The 17,226-nt window shown below is 40.4% G+C and overlaps 1 protein-coding gene across 4 annotated transcripts in view; it reads right to left on the bottom strand.

The window, feature by feature from the left end:
- The window catches only part of LOC129865656 (6-phosphofructo-2-kinase/fructose-2,6-bisphosphatase-like), a 97,771-nt gene that overhangs the window by 19,236 nt on the left and 61,309 nt on the right, over positions 1-17,226 (bottom strand). For all 4 annotated transcript variants that reach the window (XM_055938602.1, XM_055938603.1, XM_055938601.1 and 1 more), the window contains exons 9-10: positions 14,164-14,310; positions 13,125-13,229 (exon numbers count right to left, since the gene is read on the bottom strand). In XM_055938602.1, coding sequence (XP_055794577.1) covers positions 13,125-13,229; positions 14,164-14,310 — 252 coding nt within the window. The remainder of the gene's footprint in view (positions 1-13,124; positions 13,230-14,163; positions 14,311-17,226) is intronic.

Below are 17,226 nucleotides of genomic sequence, written 5' to 3'. Positions count from 1 at the left end.
CAGACCAGAGAATTTTGTTTCTCATGGTCTGAGAGTCTTTAGGTGCCTTTTGGCATACTCAAAGCGGGCTCTCGTGTACCTTTTACTGAGGAGTGTGTTCCATCTAGCCACTCTACTATACAGGCCTGATTTGTGGAGTGCTGCAGAGATGGTTGTCCTTCTCGAAAGTTTTCCCATCTCCACAGAGGAACTCTAGAGCTCTGTCAGACTGACCGTTAGGTTCCTGTTCACCCTGACCAAGGCCCTTCTCCCCCGATTGCTCAGTTTGGCTGGGCGGCCAGCTCTAGTAAAAGTCTTGGTGGTTTCAAACTTCTTACATTTAAGAATGATGGAGGCCACTATGTTCTTGGGGACCTTCAATGCTGCAGAAATATTTTGGTACCCTTCCTCAGATCTGTGCCTCGACACAATCCTGTCTCGGAGCTCTACGGACAATTGCTTCGACCTCATGGCTTGGTTTTTTGCGCTGACATGCACTATCAACTGTGGGACCTTATATAGACAGGTGTGTACCTTTCCAAATCATGTCCAATCAATTGAATGTGCCACAGGTGGACTCCAATCAAATTGTAGAAACATCAAGGATGATCAATGGAAAAATTATGCACTTGAGCTCAATTTCTCATAGCAAAGGGTCTGAATATTTATGTAAATAAGGTTTTTCTGTTTTTATTAGTTAAAAAATTTGCAACAAAAAAAATATTTTTAAATACTGCTGTAATGTTCCAAAATTTGGAAAAAGTCAATTGGTCTGATTATACAGACATTATATCTACACACAATGCACCCTAACCCTATGGTCACTGGTTCCAAGCACTGCACAAACACTGACACTACACAGCCAAGTATATCCGAACAAATTATGAAAGACAAGCATTGTAATTTTTAATTCCGTAAAGTGAGAGTGGAAGAGGTGGAAAAAGGATTGTTGTCTATCAACAATGACAAGCCACCGGGTTCCTACAACTTGGTTGGAAAATTACTGAAGATAATATTGCCGCTCCTACTTGCTATATCTTCAATTTAAACCGACTAGAAACTGTGCACCCTCAGGGTTGGAGGGAATCAAAAGTCATTCCCCTAAGTAAGAATACTTAAACCCTCTTTACTGGCTCAAATAGCCGACTAATCAGCCTGTTTCCAACCCTTGGTCGTGTTTGATCATACAATGCTATATTACAGTAAACAAATTGACAACAGACATTTTAGCACGCTTATAGGGAAGGACATTCAACAAGCACAGCACTTACACAAATGACTGATGATTGGCTGAGAGAAATTGATGATAACAAGACTGTGGGGGCTGTTTTGTTAGTTTTCAGTGCGGCTTTTGACATTATCGATCATAGTCTGCTGTTGTAAAAACTTGCGTTTTATGGCTTTACACCCCCAGCTATATTGTGGATTAAAGAGTTACCTGTCTAACAGAACACAGAGGGTGTTTAACCTTTTCATACCTTAAGGGAACTCTGAGACGGGAGCCGTATGGTTAGTGAAGAAAGTCCCATTGCAAATGTACGGTCCCTTACCTGACGTCTTATTACGTCGCAGAAAATCGCGGACGGCGTCGGGCCGTGGGCGGCGGAGAGCTCTTTCAGGAAGTCACTCAAAAAAACGTTTCGGAATTTCGGTTTCCGTTTTATAAAAATGACAAATTTTTGACTTTTTTCTGCATTCTCGAAAATTCCCACAAGAGGGAAAATGAATCATATGGCAGGCGCACGAGCACGTGGCAAACGAGCGCGGCCTTTTCTCCTAAACTGAAAATATTTCGAAGACGAAACTCGGCGAGCGTAGGTTTGGAAGTTTGGGCAGTTGGCCCCGAACAAGATGGCGTCGAGACCTCGGCGCTTTTTGAGTTATGGCCATTTTTCTGGGATTAAAGGGTTAAAACGCAATTAGGGTGCTAATTTGACCGCTTCATGTCAAAGTACATAAGCATACGGTGTCAGGAAAAAAAGAACCAGCCATTTATCTATCGTAATTTAAGAGAAATCGTACATTGACCGTTTGGTGATGTTCACAAAGAGGATTTTTTTTTTCAAAAAAATCACAGATCCAGTTGCGCTGTGTTCAGACGTACATTTTTAAAGTGGGTCTCGAAGCTCTGCGAGAATCCTGTGATTTTATATGATTTTATGAAATAACACACACTCCTTTAACCCTATTTAAATAAGTCCGCTCTTAACATAAAGACTTAAAACTCTATATTATATAAGAGCCTACCCCAAGGAGGGTATGTGTTCACGTTCAGCTTCCTATGTCAACTGGAAGTACCTTAAAATGGTGCCACAGGGTCAGGTTTGAAGGGTAATAAGGTCAGATCTTTTCAAAACTTCACTTGTGTGATTAGACAACCCTCATGAACTGTAATCAGTCATTTATCCCAACAGATGTCAAAGAAAAGCTCTCTCACTCAAAAACACACACACAAAAAGGAAGGATGGAGTGAAAAAGTACGGTGCTTAAAGACACACAAAGCCCAAAATGGCATTACTATTATCTCTAGGCCGTGCCGAGTTCAACGAGATGCCCCGCTTGACCGTAGCTCGCTCGGTTTGAGCACAGCGACCGTTACAAGAGAACGGACACAAATGACCTTTTGACCTCAATGTCAATTTCATTTGCTTTTGGGACACAGAGAGAGAACCGTTAAGGTTAGAAACACAATTTCACCTCAGGAGTGTTCTTAAGGTCCTCCCGATCTGTGCAAGCCTAACTCTGACCTTGTGGCATTAACCCTTCACAGTTAAAAGAAGGTGTTTACATCAATGAAATGTCTCCCCATTGGAATACATTGACTGCACCTCTAAATTCAACCTAAAGCCTATGTGGGTTATGATTGTCTTATGGACCTGTCTTTGATGTCAGTCCATCAGGCCACCATGAGGTCTACCTGTGTCGATTCTAAGCTTCCTGGAGCAACCGGAAGTGGTTAAATCACCCTAAAAGTGTTTGCCATACCCAACATGCAGTATGAGAGAAATAGTGCATTCAACCCTATGTAAATCAGTCAATTTTTAACATACAGACTTAAAACTCAGGATTCTGTATCAACATACTCCAGTGATGATATGTGGTTTTTTTCAGCTTCCTGTGCCAACCGGAAGTGCCATAATTTGTGTCAAATGGGCTGTTTCAAAGGGTTAAAAATGTCAAATCTTTCCAAAACTTCATATATGTGAATAGACAACCTTCCTGAACTGTAAATCAGTCATTCATCCCATCAGATTTCAAAAAAATAAAAATACACACCCACACAGAAATGATGGAGGGACACTCTGAGGGGCTAAGAGGCAGACAGTGCCTGCAGTAGTTACTTTTGTTCCAACTTTTAAAGAACCGTCAGACCTAGAGTTCTGAAAATTTACAAACCTGTTCTAGACCTCAGGTCGATTGTGCACAGTGAATTATATGACTCTAGAAGGTTCTCGGATCGATAAAAAGCCTCGTGTATTTGCCATGTTTTCAATTCATTTGACCTCAACGAAACGGACGACCTTTAGAAAAGTCCCAGAGTCTCAAGACTAGGTGCGTTGAAACCGGCTCGGCCCATAGAGACAGACCCCAACGAGCCTGTTTGATTGCTCATTCAAGGACCCCGTAGCAAGGCAATGAAAACAGTGGATTTTCAGCACCAATTAGCGTTTTGCTCGGACACCGAATGACCTATCGAGCCGAAACTTGGGATTCGAGGTCGCCTCACATAGGGCTAAACATAATGTGAACATTGGACCCGCAGCTAGAACATAACTATGTATTATTTGTTTTATTATGGTTTAAAGAGAAAGCGCTGTGAATTTTGGGCCTGCTCTGAAATATGTTATAGTTGGCATCGAAAGGAGTTGGAAAAAGTGAGTTTGGAGTCAGATGGTATCAGTTTGGTGTCTGAAAATATCTATTTGACTGATGGACACTGACTTGCTCGTTGACTTTTGTACAATTGCAATATGTTTCAACGGGGAGGTACCATGAGGAAAAAGCGACATGATGAAATTTCACAAAACGAGCGATGGAGAGGAACCACTATCACTGCCCGGCCATCCTGACATCATCAGAACGTTGACTTTTGCATTTCTAAAGTATTTAAGAGAATGCACGTTACATTTGCAATATGATGTGATGTTTTTCATATTGCAAATGCCTGTTACATTTGCAATATGATGTGATGTTGAATCATATTGCAAATGTAACGTGCATTCTTTAAATACCTTAGAAATACAAAAGTCAACGTCCTGATGACCTCAGGATGGCCGGGCAGTGATAGTGGTTCCTCTCCATCGCTCGTTGCGGGAAATTTCATCATGTCGATTTTGGTGATGGTAGCCCCGCGTTGAAACATATTGAAATTGTACAAAAGTCGCCTAGCAAGTCAACTAGCATGTCATTGTCATCCCATAGCAACACATTGACTGCACCTCTAAATTCAACCTGAAGCCTAAGTGGGTTATGAATGTCTTATGAACCTGTCTTTGAAGTCAATCCATCAGGCCACTATGAGGTCTGCCTCTGTTAATTCTAAGCTTCCTGGAGCAACCGGAAGTGGTTAAATCAGCCTAAAAGATATCCTGATATACATGACTTGCAATTTTGAAAAATCACTGCATTCAACCCTATGTAGATCAGTCAATTCTTAACGTATAGACTTAAAACTCAGGATTCTGTAACAACATACCCCAGTCAAGATATGTGTTTAACTATAGCTTCCTGTGCCAACCGGAAGTGCCTTAAAATGGAGTCATGGTTCTGTTTCGAAGGGTTAAAAAGGTCAGAACTTTTCAAAACTTAATTTGTGTGTATAGACAACCCACATGAACTGTAAATCAGTAATTTCTCTAAGCAGATGTCAAAGGAAAGCTCTCTCACACACAAAAACAGTGATGGAGTGAAAAAGTACGGTGCTTAACAACACACAAAGCCTGCAATGGCATTACTATTATCTCCAGGTCGTGCCGAGTTCAACGAGACGCCCCGCTTGACCGTAGCTCGCTCGGTCTGAGCGCAGCGACTGTTACAAGAAAACGGACCCAAATGACCCTTTGACCTCAATGTCAATTTCATTTGCTTTTGGGACACAGAGAGAGAACCGTTAAGGTTAGAAGCACATTTTCACCTCAGGAACAATCCTAAGGTCCTCCCGATCTGTGCAAGCCTAACCTTTACCTTGTGGCATTAACCCTTCACAGTTAAAAGAAGGCGTTTACATCAAACAGTTTACAATGACATTTCGCCCCATAGGAATACATTGACTGCACCTCTAGATTCAACCTGAAGCCTATGTGGGTTATGAATGTCTTATGAACCTGTCTTTGATGTCAGTCCATCAGGCCACTATGAGGTCTACCTGTGTTAATTCTAAGCTTCCTGGAGCAACCGGAAGTGGTTAAATCACCCTAAAAGATGTCCTGATATACATGACTTGCAATTTTGAAAAATCACTGCATTCAACCCTATGTAGATCAGTCAATTCTTAACGTATAGACTTAAAATTCAGGATTCTGTAACAGCATACCCAAGTCAAGATATGTGTTTAACTATAGCTTCCTGTGCCAACCGGAAGTGCCTTAAAATGGAGTCATGGTTCTGTTTCGAAGGGTTAAAAAGGTCAGAACTTTTCAAAACTTCAATTGTGTGATTAGACAACCCTCATGAACTGTAAATTAGTCATTTCTCTAAGCAGATGTCAAAGGAAAGCTCTCTCTCACACACACACACACACAAAGCAAGGAGGGAGTGAAAAAGTACGGTGCTTAAAGACACACAGAGCCGACAATGGCATTCCTATTATCTCTAGGCCGTGCCGAGTTCAACGAGACGCCCCGCTTGACCGTAGCTCGCTCGGTCTGAGCGCAGCGACCGTTACAAGAGAACGGACACAAATGACCCTTTGACCTCAATGTCAATTTTATTTGCTTTTGGGACACAGAGAGAGAACCGTTAAGGTTAGAAGCACAATTTCACCTCAGGAACAATCCTAAGGTCCTCCCGATCTGTGCAAGCCTAACCCTGACCTTGTGGCATTTACCCTTCACAGTTAAAAGAAGGTGTTTACATGAAATAGTTTAAAATGAAATGTCTCCCCATTGGAATACATTGACTGCACCTCTAAATTCAACCTAAAGCCTATGTGGGTTATGATTGTCTTATGAACCTGTCTTTGATGTCAGTCCATCAGGCCACCATGAGGTCTACCTGTGTCGATTCTAAGCTTCCTGGAGCAACCGGAAGTGGTTAAATCACCCTAAAAGTGTTTGCAATAGCCAACCTGCAGTTTGAGAGAAATAGTGCATTCAGCCCTATGTAAATCAGTCAAATTTTAACATATAGACTTAAAATTCAGGATTCTCAAGCAGCATACTCCAGTGAGTATATGTGTTTATTTTCACCTTCCTGTGCCAACCGGAAGTGCCATAATTGGTGTCAAATGGGCTGTTTTGAAGGGTCAAAAAGGTAAAATATTTCCAAAACTTCATATATGTGAATAGACAACCCTCCTGAACTGTAAATCAGTCATTTATCCCATCAGATTTCAAAAAAAAAAAAAATACACAATCAACAGAAATGATGGAGGGACACACTGAGGGGCTAAGAGGCAGACAGTGCATGTAGTAGTTACTTTTGTTTAAACTTTTAAAGAACCGTCAGACCTAGAGTTCTGAAAGTTTACAAACCTGTTCTAGACCTCAGGTCGATTGTGCACGGTGATTTATGTGGCTCTAGAAGGTTCTCGGACCGATAAACAGCCTCGTGTATTTGCTATGTTTTCAATTCATTTCAGCTCAACGAAATGGACGACATTTAGAAAAGTCTCAGAGTCTCAAGACTAGGTGCGTTGAAACCGGCTCGGCCCATAAAGACAGACCCCAACGAGCCTGTTTGATTGCTCATTCAAGGACCCCGTAGCAAGGCAATGAAAACAGTGGATTTTCAGCACCAATTAGGGTTTTGCTCGGGCACCGATTGACCTATCGAGCCGAAACTTGGGATTCGAGGTCGCCTCACATAGGGCTAAACATAATGTGAAAATTGGACCCGCAGCTAGAACATAACTACGTATTATTTGGTTTATTATGGTTTAAATGGAAGGCGCTGTGAATTTTGGGCCTGCTCTGAAATATGTTATAGTTGGCTTCTAAAGGAGTTGGAAAAAGTGAGTTTGGTGTCAGATGGTATCAGTTTGGTGTCTGAAAACATCCAATTGGCTGATGGACACCGACTTGCTAGTTGACTTTTGTACAATTGCAATATGTTTCAACGCGGGGGTACCATCAGCAAAATCGACATGATGAAATTTTCACGCAACGAGCGATGGAGAGGAACCACTAACACTGGCCGGCCATCCTGAGGTCATCAGGATGTTCAATTTTGTATTTCTAAAGTATTTAAAGAATGCGCGTTACATTTGCAATATGAATCAACACAACATATTGCAAATGTAACAGTGTGTGTTATGTTTGCAATATGATTCAACACATCATATTACAAATGTAACACTGTGTGTTATGTTTGCAATATGATTCACCACATCATATTGCAAATGCAACACTGTGTTATGTTTGCAATATGATTCAACACATCATATTGCAAATGTAACACTGTGTTATGTTTGCAATATGATGTGATGTTTTTCACTGTTGAATCATATGCAAATGTAACGTGCATTCTTTAAATAAACCCTATGTGGGTTATGAATGTCTTATGAACCTGTCTTTGATGTCAGTCCATCAGGCCACTATGAGGTCTACCTGTGTTGATTCTAAGCTTCCTGGAGCAACCGGAAGTGATAAATTCACCCTAAAAGTGTTTTGCCATAGCCAACCAGCAGTTTGTGATATATAGTGCATTCAACCCTATGTAAATCAGTCAGTTCTTAACGTATAGACTTAAAACTCAGGATTCTATAAAAGCATACCCCGATCAGGATAGGTGTTTACTTAAAGCTTCCTGTGCCAACCGGAAGTGCCTTAAAATGGGGTCATAGGTGCTGTTTCAAAGGGTTAAAAAAGTCAGATCTTTCCAAAACTTTAAGTGTGTGATTAGGCAACCCTCATGAAGTGTAAATCAGTCATTTCTCTAACCAGATGTCAAAGAAAAGCTCACACACACACACACACACACACACACACAGAGCCTTAAATGCTTTTAGGGGCATCCAGACTTCCATACCCGCTCTGGGAGCACTATACTACGGGCAAAAAACAATGGGTGCTGGCCTGAGTGATTTATGGAGGTTTTCAAAAAAAGTCAGAAAATATTCTGTTTTTTCTTAAAAATATTTTATGTTTTTTCTTCTCGAGTCAATGGCCTGAGTGATTTATGGAGTTTTTCCAAAAAACTCAAAAAATATTCTAAGTCCAAACTTTTCGTGCACCTGGTATTTTTTTTGGGTTACCAGGTGCCATGGTTGAAATTGCTTTTAGGGGGCATCCAGAATTCCATGCCCGCTCTGGGAGCACTATTTACGGGCAAAAATCAATGTGTGCTGGCCTGAGTGATTTATGGAGGTTTTCAAAAAAAGTCAGAAAATATTCTATGTTTTTTCTTCTGGAATTTTTGTTTTGTTTTTTCTTCTCGTGTCAATGGGGGTCCGGCCTGAGTGATTTAAGGAGGTTTCCAAAAAAAGTCAAAAAATTCTGTTTCATTTTTTGGGTTACCAGGTGCCATGGTTGAAATTGCTTTTAGGGGGCATCCAGAATTCCATACCCGCTCTGGGAGCACTATTCTACGGGCAAAAATCAATGGGTGCTGGCCTGAGTGATTTATGGAGGTTTTCAAAAAAAGTCAGAAAATATTCTATGTTTTTTCTTCTGGAATTTTTGTTTTGTTTTTTCTTCTCGAGTCAATGGGGGTCCGGCCTGAGTGATTTAAGGAGGTTTCCAAAAAAAGTCCAAAAATATTCTATGTTTCATGTTTTCGGTACCAGGCGTCATTTTTCAAAACCGTTTTAAATGCTTAATTTTGGCCTTTTAAAAACAAAATGTTATTTTTGACTATGAAATCCAAAAAAGCACTTTTTTAAAGGGGTTGATAAGTTTTTTCTAATTTATTCACATTTTTGACTTTTGACTTTTGACTTCCTATGAAATCATATTCCAAATGCACAAAACATATTCCTTAAGGACAAGTAAACATTTCAAAAAAAATTATGATAATAAAATGTGACTAAAGTATCTTCATACAGTTCTTATACATGTGTAATTGACCTAAAAATCGAAAGAATTTTGAAAAACGGTCCAGAAAGCACCTTTTTAAAGGGGGTGACACGTTTTTTCCAAATTTTTGACATTTTTGACTTTTGACTTTTGACTTCCTATGAAATCATATTCCAAATGCACAAAACATATTGCTTAAGTTCAAATAAACATTTACAAAAAATGATGATAATAAAATGTGACTAATGTATTTTCATACAGTTCTTACACATGTGTAATTGCCATAAAACTCGAAAGAATTTCGAAAAACGGTGCAGAAAGCACTTTTTTAAAGGGGGTGACACGTTTTTTCCAAATTTTTGACATTTTTGACTTTTGACTTTTGACTTCCTATGAAATCATATTCCAAATGCACAAAACATATTGCTTAACCTGTTGGGGATGGGGGCGCTGTTTAGACTATTTATGCTAATTTGGCTAATTTTTGAAACGGCTTCCCACAAAATCCTTGATCGTACAATATGCATATTATTATTATTATTGGATAGAAAACAGTCTATAGTTTCTATAGGAGTTGAAATTTTGTCTCTAAGTGGAACAGAGCCCATTCTACAGCAATTTCCCTGACATGGAGTCAGATTTGAGAAATGTTGGCCACTCTTCTGAAGTCAGTTAAAAGGGCACTGTCATTGCTATGACTATACGGACACTTCTTACGTCTTCCCCTGGATGCCTTTACGTGATGACGATTCCAATGGGGTCGATTGCGCGTTCACAGGCACTACAAATGAAAAAAACCTGTAGCTAGCAAGTCTTTTCTTGCTGCGTAACGCGCGTGGAGGACACCGACCCTCTCCTGTTCCAAGCGTTAGTTTAGCCTGTTATATTTCTCCGGTCATCTTTTCACTCGTTATAGGAGTTAAAAACATCATAAGGTAGTTAATTTAAAGCGTTTTATAGCAATTTATAGCCGTTTAGTGCGATTTTGGGACATTTATTTCTTTAACGCTGTGAATAGGTGGACACGCTTTCAGTTCATCCCGAACGCAGTTGGCATTTTCACATGGCAAGAGGACAGCTTTCCACCAAAAGACAATTCCTCCCAAGAAAGGATCCTTTGCCCAAGATACTGATGGAAGAACAGCTCAAGGTAGGACATTTTTATTATGATAAATCGTGTTTCTGTCGAAACATTTTAGTGGCTTAGGACGCCATGTTTTTTGACGTAGCTTCGCTTGGCGCAAACTGTATTGAAAAGTAAGGATAAATTAAAAAATGTAATAACGCAATTGTATTAAGAATTAAATTGTCTATCAATCCCTGTCCACCCTATATTTTTTAGTCACGTTTATGAGTATTTATGTATAAGAGTAGATCACTGTCTAAGTGGCGCAAGGACTTTTTCTTTACCAGCTTGTCTACATTTCACATTGTCTAACCATGATTTTGGTGGCTAAATATAAACATTTTCGATCAAACTGTATATGCATGTTGTAATGTGATGTTACAGGAGTGTCATCGGAAGAATTCTGAGAAGGTTAGTGAAAAAATTAATATCTTTTGGCGATGTTGACTTTTATCGCTCACTTTGGCTAGAATCAATGCTGGGCTGCTAATTGCTATGTGCTAAGCTAATATAACGATTTATTGTGTTTTCGCTGTAAGACACTTAGAAAATCTGAAATATTGTCTGTATTCACAGGATCTGTGTCTTTCGATTCGTGTATGCTGTGTATTTTTACGAAATGTTTGATGATTAGTAGTTAGGTAAACACGTTGCTCATTGTAATTATTCTAGTCCATTTGTGATGGTGGGTGCAATTGTAACCTATGCCATCTACCTGAAATATGCACTTTTTTCCAACAAAACCTATCCCATACCATAAATATGTTATCAGACTGTCATCTAATGAGTTTTTTTGTTGGTTAGGGGCTATAAATATCTTAGTTTAGCCGAATTGGTGATGGCTACTGGTGTTGGTGGACAAATAAAAGATGGTGGATTATGCTAATGTGTTTTTAGGTAATAGATGTACATCTTTACATATTGTGTCTTCCCTGTAAAACATTTTAAAAATCGGAAATGTTGACTGGATTCACAAGATCTGTGTCTTTCATTAGCTGTATTGGACTTTAATGTGTGAAAGTTAAATATTTTTAAAAAATATTTTTTTTGAATTTCGCGGCACTGGTTTTTCAGTGGGGGGGGGGGGGGGGGGTGCCGCTAGCGCCACGCTGATCCTAGACAGGTTAAGTTCAAATAAACATTTACAAAAAATTATGATAATAAAATGTGACTAATGTATTTTCATACAGTTCTTACACATGTGTAATTGCCATAAAACTCGAAAGAATTTCAAAAAACGGTCCAGAAAGCACTTTTTTAAAGGGGGTGATATGTTTTTTCCAAATTTTTGACATTTTTGACTTTTGACTTTTGACTTCCTATGAAATCACATTCCAAATGTACAAAACATATACCTAAAGTTCAAAAAAAAAAATCAAAAAAGATTATGTTAATAAAATTTGAAAAAAGTATTTTCATATAGTTCTTACACATGTGTAATTGACAAAAAACTTGAAAGAATTTCAAAAAACGGTCCAGAAAGCACTTTTTTAAGGGGGTGATACGTTTTTGCCAAAACTTTCAAAATCTCAAAATTTGACTCTTGGGTTTTGACTTGCGTTACATAAAGCCTATGAAAAATTTAGATAGAACACACTCGCCCACTATAGGAATTTTGGAGTGTTACACAGCTCATTTGCAGCATGGCATTTGCCATCAGCTTTGGATGAAAGCGGGCCAGAACTAGTGTACTTGTCCATCGTGTATATGCTGCGCTCGGTGCCAATAAGTTGCCATGTTATTTTGTACAATTGGGGGGGACTTCCCTTACATGCGTGAGTTCCAAATATCTCTGTCACCCCAGAGGGAGTTTTTTTATGTGCATGATGTTAGATTGCACTCACACTTCCAAAATGTGATTGTGACTCAACAGAACAGTTAACGTGCGCTGGCCTCAAACCAAGGCACGCTAATAGGCTATGTTTCAACTTGTCAATTTAAAATGATTTTCTAACAACAGTTTCAATTGAGGTGTGCTCCTCATTAATTCACATGAGAAAGTAGCCCATTTCACTGCCTTGGCAACAGCTATTGGGGATCCATAATAAATACAAATAGGACTGAAAAACACACATTTGACACACATTATATTCACTGAGTCTACAAATCATTAAGAATACCTGCTCTTTCCATGACATAGACTGACCAGGTGAATCCAGGTGAAAACGCGTATCCCTTATTTATTAAATCCTCTCAATTAAGGGGAGGAAACAGGTTAATAATGAAGGATTTTTAATCTTGAGGCATTTGAGACATGGAATGTGTATGTGTGCCATTCAAAGGGTGAATGGGAAAGATAAAAAACATGTCTTTGAACGGGGCATGGTGGTAGGTGCAACCAGTTTGTGTCAAGAACTGCAATGTTGCTGGGTTCTTCACGGTCACCAGATTCCTGTGTGTATCAAGAATGGTCTACCACCTAAAGGACATCCAGACAACTTTACCCAGCTGTGGGACGCACAGGGCAAGCATCCCTGTGGAACGCTTTCAAAATTAGAGTACTTTTGTATTTTGCTGGGGATATTATTTGTAGATCAGTGATTCTACACCTTACTTTGCTCAAGCTGATCCTTTTCAATGGACTCAGGAGTTATAGCTAAAATGTTGTCAATTAGAGTCAGTATCAACGAAACCGACAATGGAAGTTTATTGTAGCGAATTCGGGAAGTAGTCCCGACTGGGAGTCAAACCTGGATCCAGCAACTGTCAAGCCAACACCTTAACAGTTACGCCAAGAAGTCCAAACACGGTATACACATTACTATACACAGTATACACATTATATACACGTTGTACACACACACAGCATACACATGGTATAGAAACATTATACTCTCACTCCTCACCTCTCCCTTGGGGTAGCGGTAACGGTACTTGTTTTGGTCTCTCAGTGCAAACTCTTCTGGGTAGTGGTCTTGGATCTCCTCATAGGTCATCTCCTCACACACACCCTGACATACAGGACAGAGAGGTTACACATACACCCCACCCCCTCCTGACAAACAGGAAAGAAGAGAGGTACACACACACACACAACAACAAAGAGGTTACACACACCCTGACACACAGGACAGGGGAGAGGGTCTCTCTCTCACACATATATACACACACACACACACACACACACACACAACCTGACAGATAAGACAGAGGAGAGGGTTATACTGTCCTACCAAGAAGAAGAGCAGTAACTGCACATTTGGTCAAAAATGTGTTTACATTTTGTATACATTAAATACATGTTATATCATGTGGAAAAATGTCCTGCCTCCATTGTAATGTGAAGAAAATGGGGGGTCGTGTTTGCAGTAACGGCAAAAAGTTAGTGAAACCAAGGAAATAGACATTAACTGCCATCACTCACATCAGTTACTGCCTTTTACCTTGCTTTCACTGAGTTTTGGGCTGCAGTGTCTACGGTTTACCTTGGTATAATTTCTTGTTCTTTGCTAATACAAGTATCAAACTAGATGACAGACATATATCAACACAAGTTTGTGTCAAAAAAAAGAAGAACATTTTCCAGTGAGTATACCAAGCTAGAAGGCAGTGACTGCCATCTAGGGTCAAAGGTCATGTTAGAGGTCAGGGTTAATATGAATAAAAAATAACCTCATAGTAAGACAACTGATAACCACATCTCCAATGATCTCCCTACAATTCGTTTTGCTGGACAATAAAACAACTTTTAAGTAATTCTTCTCAGTTTCACTCTATGAGCAGTTACTGCTCTTTTGCTTGGTACACACACACACACACACACACACACACACACACACACACACACACACACACACACACACACACACACACACACACACACACACACACACACACACACACACACACACACACACACACACACACACACACACACATACTTACTGCGTCTATCTCGTTGAGGGCCTTCCACTGTTCGTAGGGGACTCCCAGACCCTCAGCTGTCTGGATGGTTCTCTTCATGTGGCTGGTCCACACCTTCAAATCTCTGATACACTGGCTACGTATGTACCCTCCTAGAGCACTGGCAAACTACACACACGCACGCACACACACACACTTTAGATCTCTGATACACTGGTTATGCGGGCCACACCAGACATTTTTGTTTTAACCCTAAAAGGTGAAAAATCTGTCTAGATGAAAAGTCTGTCTCGATGAAAAATCTGTCTAGATGAAAAATCTGTCGATCTGCCCTTGCCAAGGCACTTAGCTCTAATTGCTCCAGAGTCGTCAGCAATTGCTGATCCTTGGCTGTGAACCCACTCTCTAAGGGTGTCTCAGGGTGAGTGGGATATTCAAAAAACACATTTACATTTCACAACACACACTTTTATAGTTTACACATTTGTACATGTGTGAAACAGGACAAAAATAAGCACATGTACACCCTCTATTTGATTTTGATTCGACATCTTCCGGAAGTTGTCAGAATTACTGTGTAAGTCTATGGAGGGGAGTGAGAACCATGAGCTTCTTCCGTTTGTATTGAAGTCAATGTACCCAGAAGAAGATAGAAACTAGCTGTCCTCCGGCTATACAATGGTGCTACCCTACAGAGTGCTGTTGAGGCTACTGTACAGTAGAACTTCATGGCAAACAGTTTTTTTATCAATTATTTGGTGACGTGAATATATTTAGTGTAGCTTTATCTAAAAAGGATAACTTTTTAAGTGTATCAATATTTATGTTTTTTATGAAAAGGGGATGGTCCTCCCCTTTCTCCTCTGAGGAGCCTCCACTGCTGGTTACGCATGTACCCTCCTAGAGCACTGGCAAACTACACAAACACACATGCACGCAGGTATGCAAAAACACACCTTTAGATCTCTGATACACAGGGATTTAGAGATCTGGGTTTCCCAACCTGGATGTTTCACTTTTTTTTCAGCAAGTCTTTGACTAATTGAATCAAGTATGCCAGTTTAGGGTTAAAACAAAAATGTGGAACGTCTGGGGGTTGGGAAACCCTGTCCTAGAGCACTAACAAACTACACACACACACACACACACACACACACACACACACACACACACACACACACACACACACACACACACACACACACACACACACACACACACACACACACACACACACACACACACACACACACACACACACACACACATTTGGACTGATACACTGGCTACGCATGTACCTTCCTAGAGCACTGGCAAACTACACACACCACACTACCTTGTTTCCTCCTCGGGACAGACCACAATATCTTACCTTGTTTCCTCCTCGGGACAGACCCCAATATCTTACCTTGTTTCCTCCTAGGGACAGACCAGTATCCTACTTTTTAAAATATTGTTTCTTAGTGGGTAGATCAGCTTTAATATTGCAGATCGATTGTCACTTCCATCAATGTAATTCTCTGCATCATTTCCAATTCCCCATATTTTTGGGGGTAAATATACACTGCATAGTTGAATGTGCTGACAACAAAATCACACAAAAATGATCAATGGAAATCAAATTTATCAACCCATGGAGGTCTGGATTTGGAGTCACACTCAAAATTAAAGTGGAAAACCACACTACAGGCTGATCCAACTTTGATGTAATGTCCTTAAACTCAATGCTTAGGTATCTAGCTACATTCTCCTATTAGCTCTGGAAAACAATGCTAATTGCGTCAGGGAAGTATTAGCTTGTGTTGTATTTCGAAGCTACCTTGGCCTTATGACTCCCAAGTGGCACAGCGTCTCAGTGCTAGAAGCGTCACTACAGAGACCCATCTTCAAATCAAGACTGCGTTTCTATCAAAGTAAGTGCCTAATTGCGTTATTGTGTCGTGTTATACCGTTTCTACTGTAGCTCACTGTGTGAATGGAGCATAATATATTTGTGTATATTCCTTATAACCGCGGACACGCTAGGTAACATTACTCATGTTACTCACCTTTTATGGTGTTATATTCAATCGTGCTTATGTAGCTAGTTACATTATTCTATTAGTTCTGTAAAACAATGCTAAATGCGTCAGAAGTATTGGCATGTTGTATTTTGACGCTACCCTGGAAAAATATCTTATACCACTTGGTCGTTTTCTGAGTGCATTCCACAAAGCTGTTTATCATGTCACTGCCCCCATTTTATGGTAATAGTCGAGCACGCAGTCTGGTTTGATGGTTCTCTGTCTGGTTTGTTTCTCTCTCCCGTCAGGTGGTCCACCTTCCCTGTGGCCGACATGGTTGCTGTATGGACAGTGAAGAGGACATGGACGTTTGTTTCTCTCTCCCGTCAGGTGGTCCACCTTCCCTGTGGCCGACATGGTTGCTGTATGGACAGTGTAGAGGACATGGACGTCTCGTTTGTCATGCCACTTTACTGCCAGCTGTTAACATTTCTTATTTTGTATAACGGGTCATTTAGGATGGTAGTAGCGTTGATGAAATGCAGTCATAGCAGCAGAACTAGAAAGCAGTCTTTACTGTCACCAGGAATGTATACATTTCACTAATTGTGGTTGTCCCCCACTCCTGGCTCTCTCTTATTCTGTAGCTCCAAGGCATAGCGATTGGTCTCTACTATGTCTCCCACCAGCTCCTCTGTCAGAAACAACTTGAAGCACTCTGCCTCAGTTGGAAATGGAAAGGGGCGTTGCACTCCAGACTGGGACTCGCCAAAGCAAACAGCAGGGCCAGGAGGGGTGAAATGACTGGTGGCCTTCCAGCTACCACAGAACTCCTGTACTTCATCCACTGTTGGTATGCCTCCATCACCACCAGCATCTTCAAAGGGACCTGGGACTTCGTCAGTGGACAAGGGAAATTCAGATTCAGGGTTCTCAATGGCTACAAGGTTGGGGGGCAGCTCCTCACTCAGTCAGAATCTGATTCCTGACTTTCATACTCTGACTCATTGTCAGAATTTAAAAAAAATCTCCAGAATTTCCACATTTGTTTGTTGTCTTCTTTTGAAAGACATTGCTAATG

This window comes from Salvelinus fontinalis, chromosome 11 (assembly GCF_029448725.1).
Source record: "Salvelinus fontinalis isolate EN_2023a chromosome 11, ASM2944872v1, whole genome shotgun sequence".
NCBI lineage: Eukaryota > Metazoa > Chordata > Actinopteri > Salmoniformes > Salmonidae > Salvelinus > Salvelinus fontinalis.
This window is presented reverse-complemented; position numbering and strand designations above follow the sequence as displayed.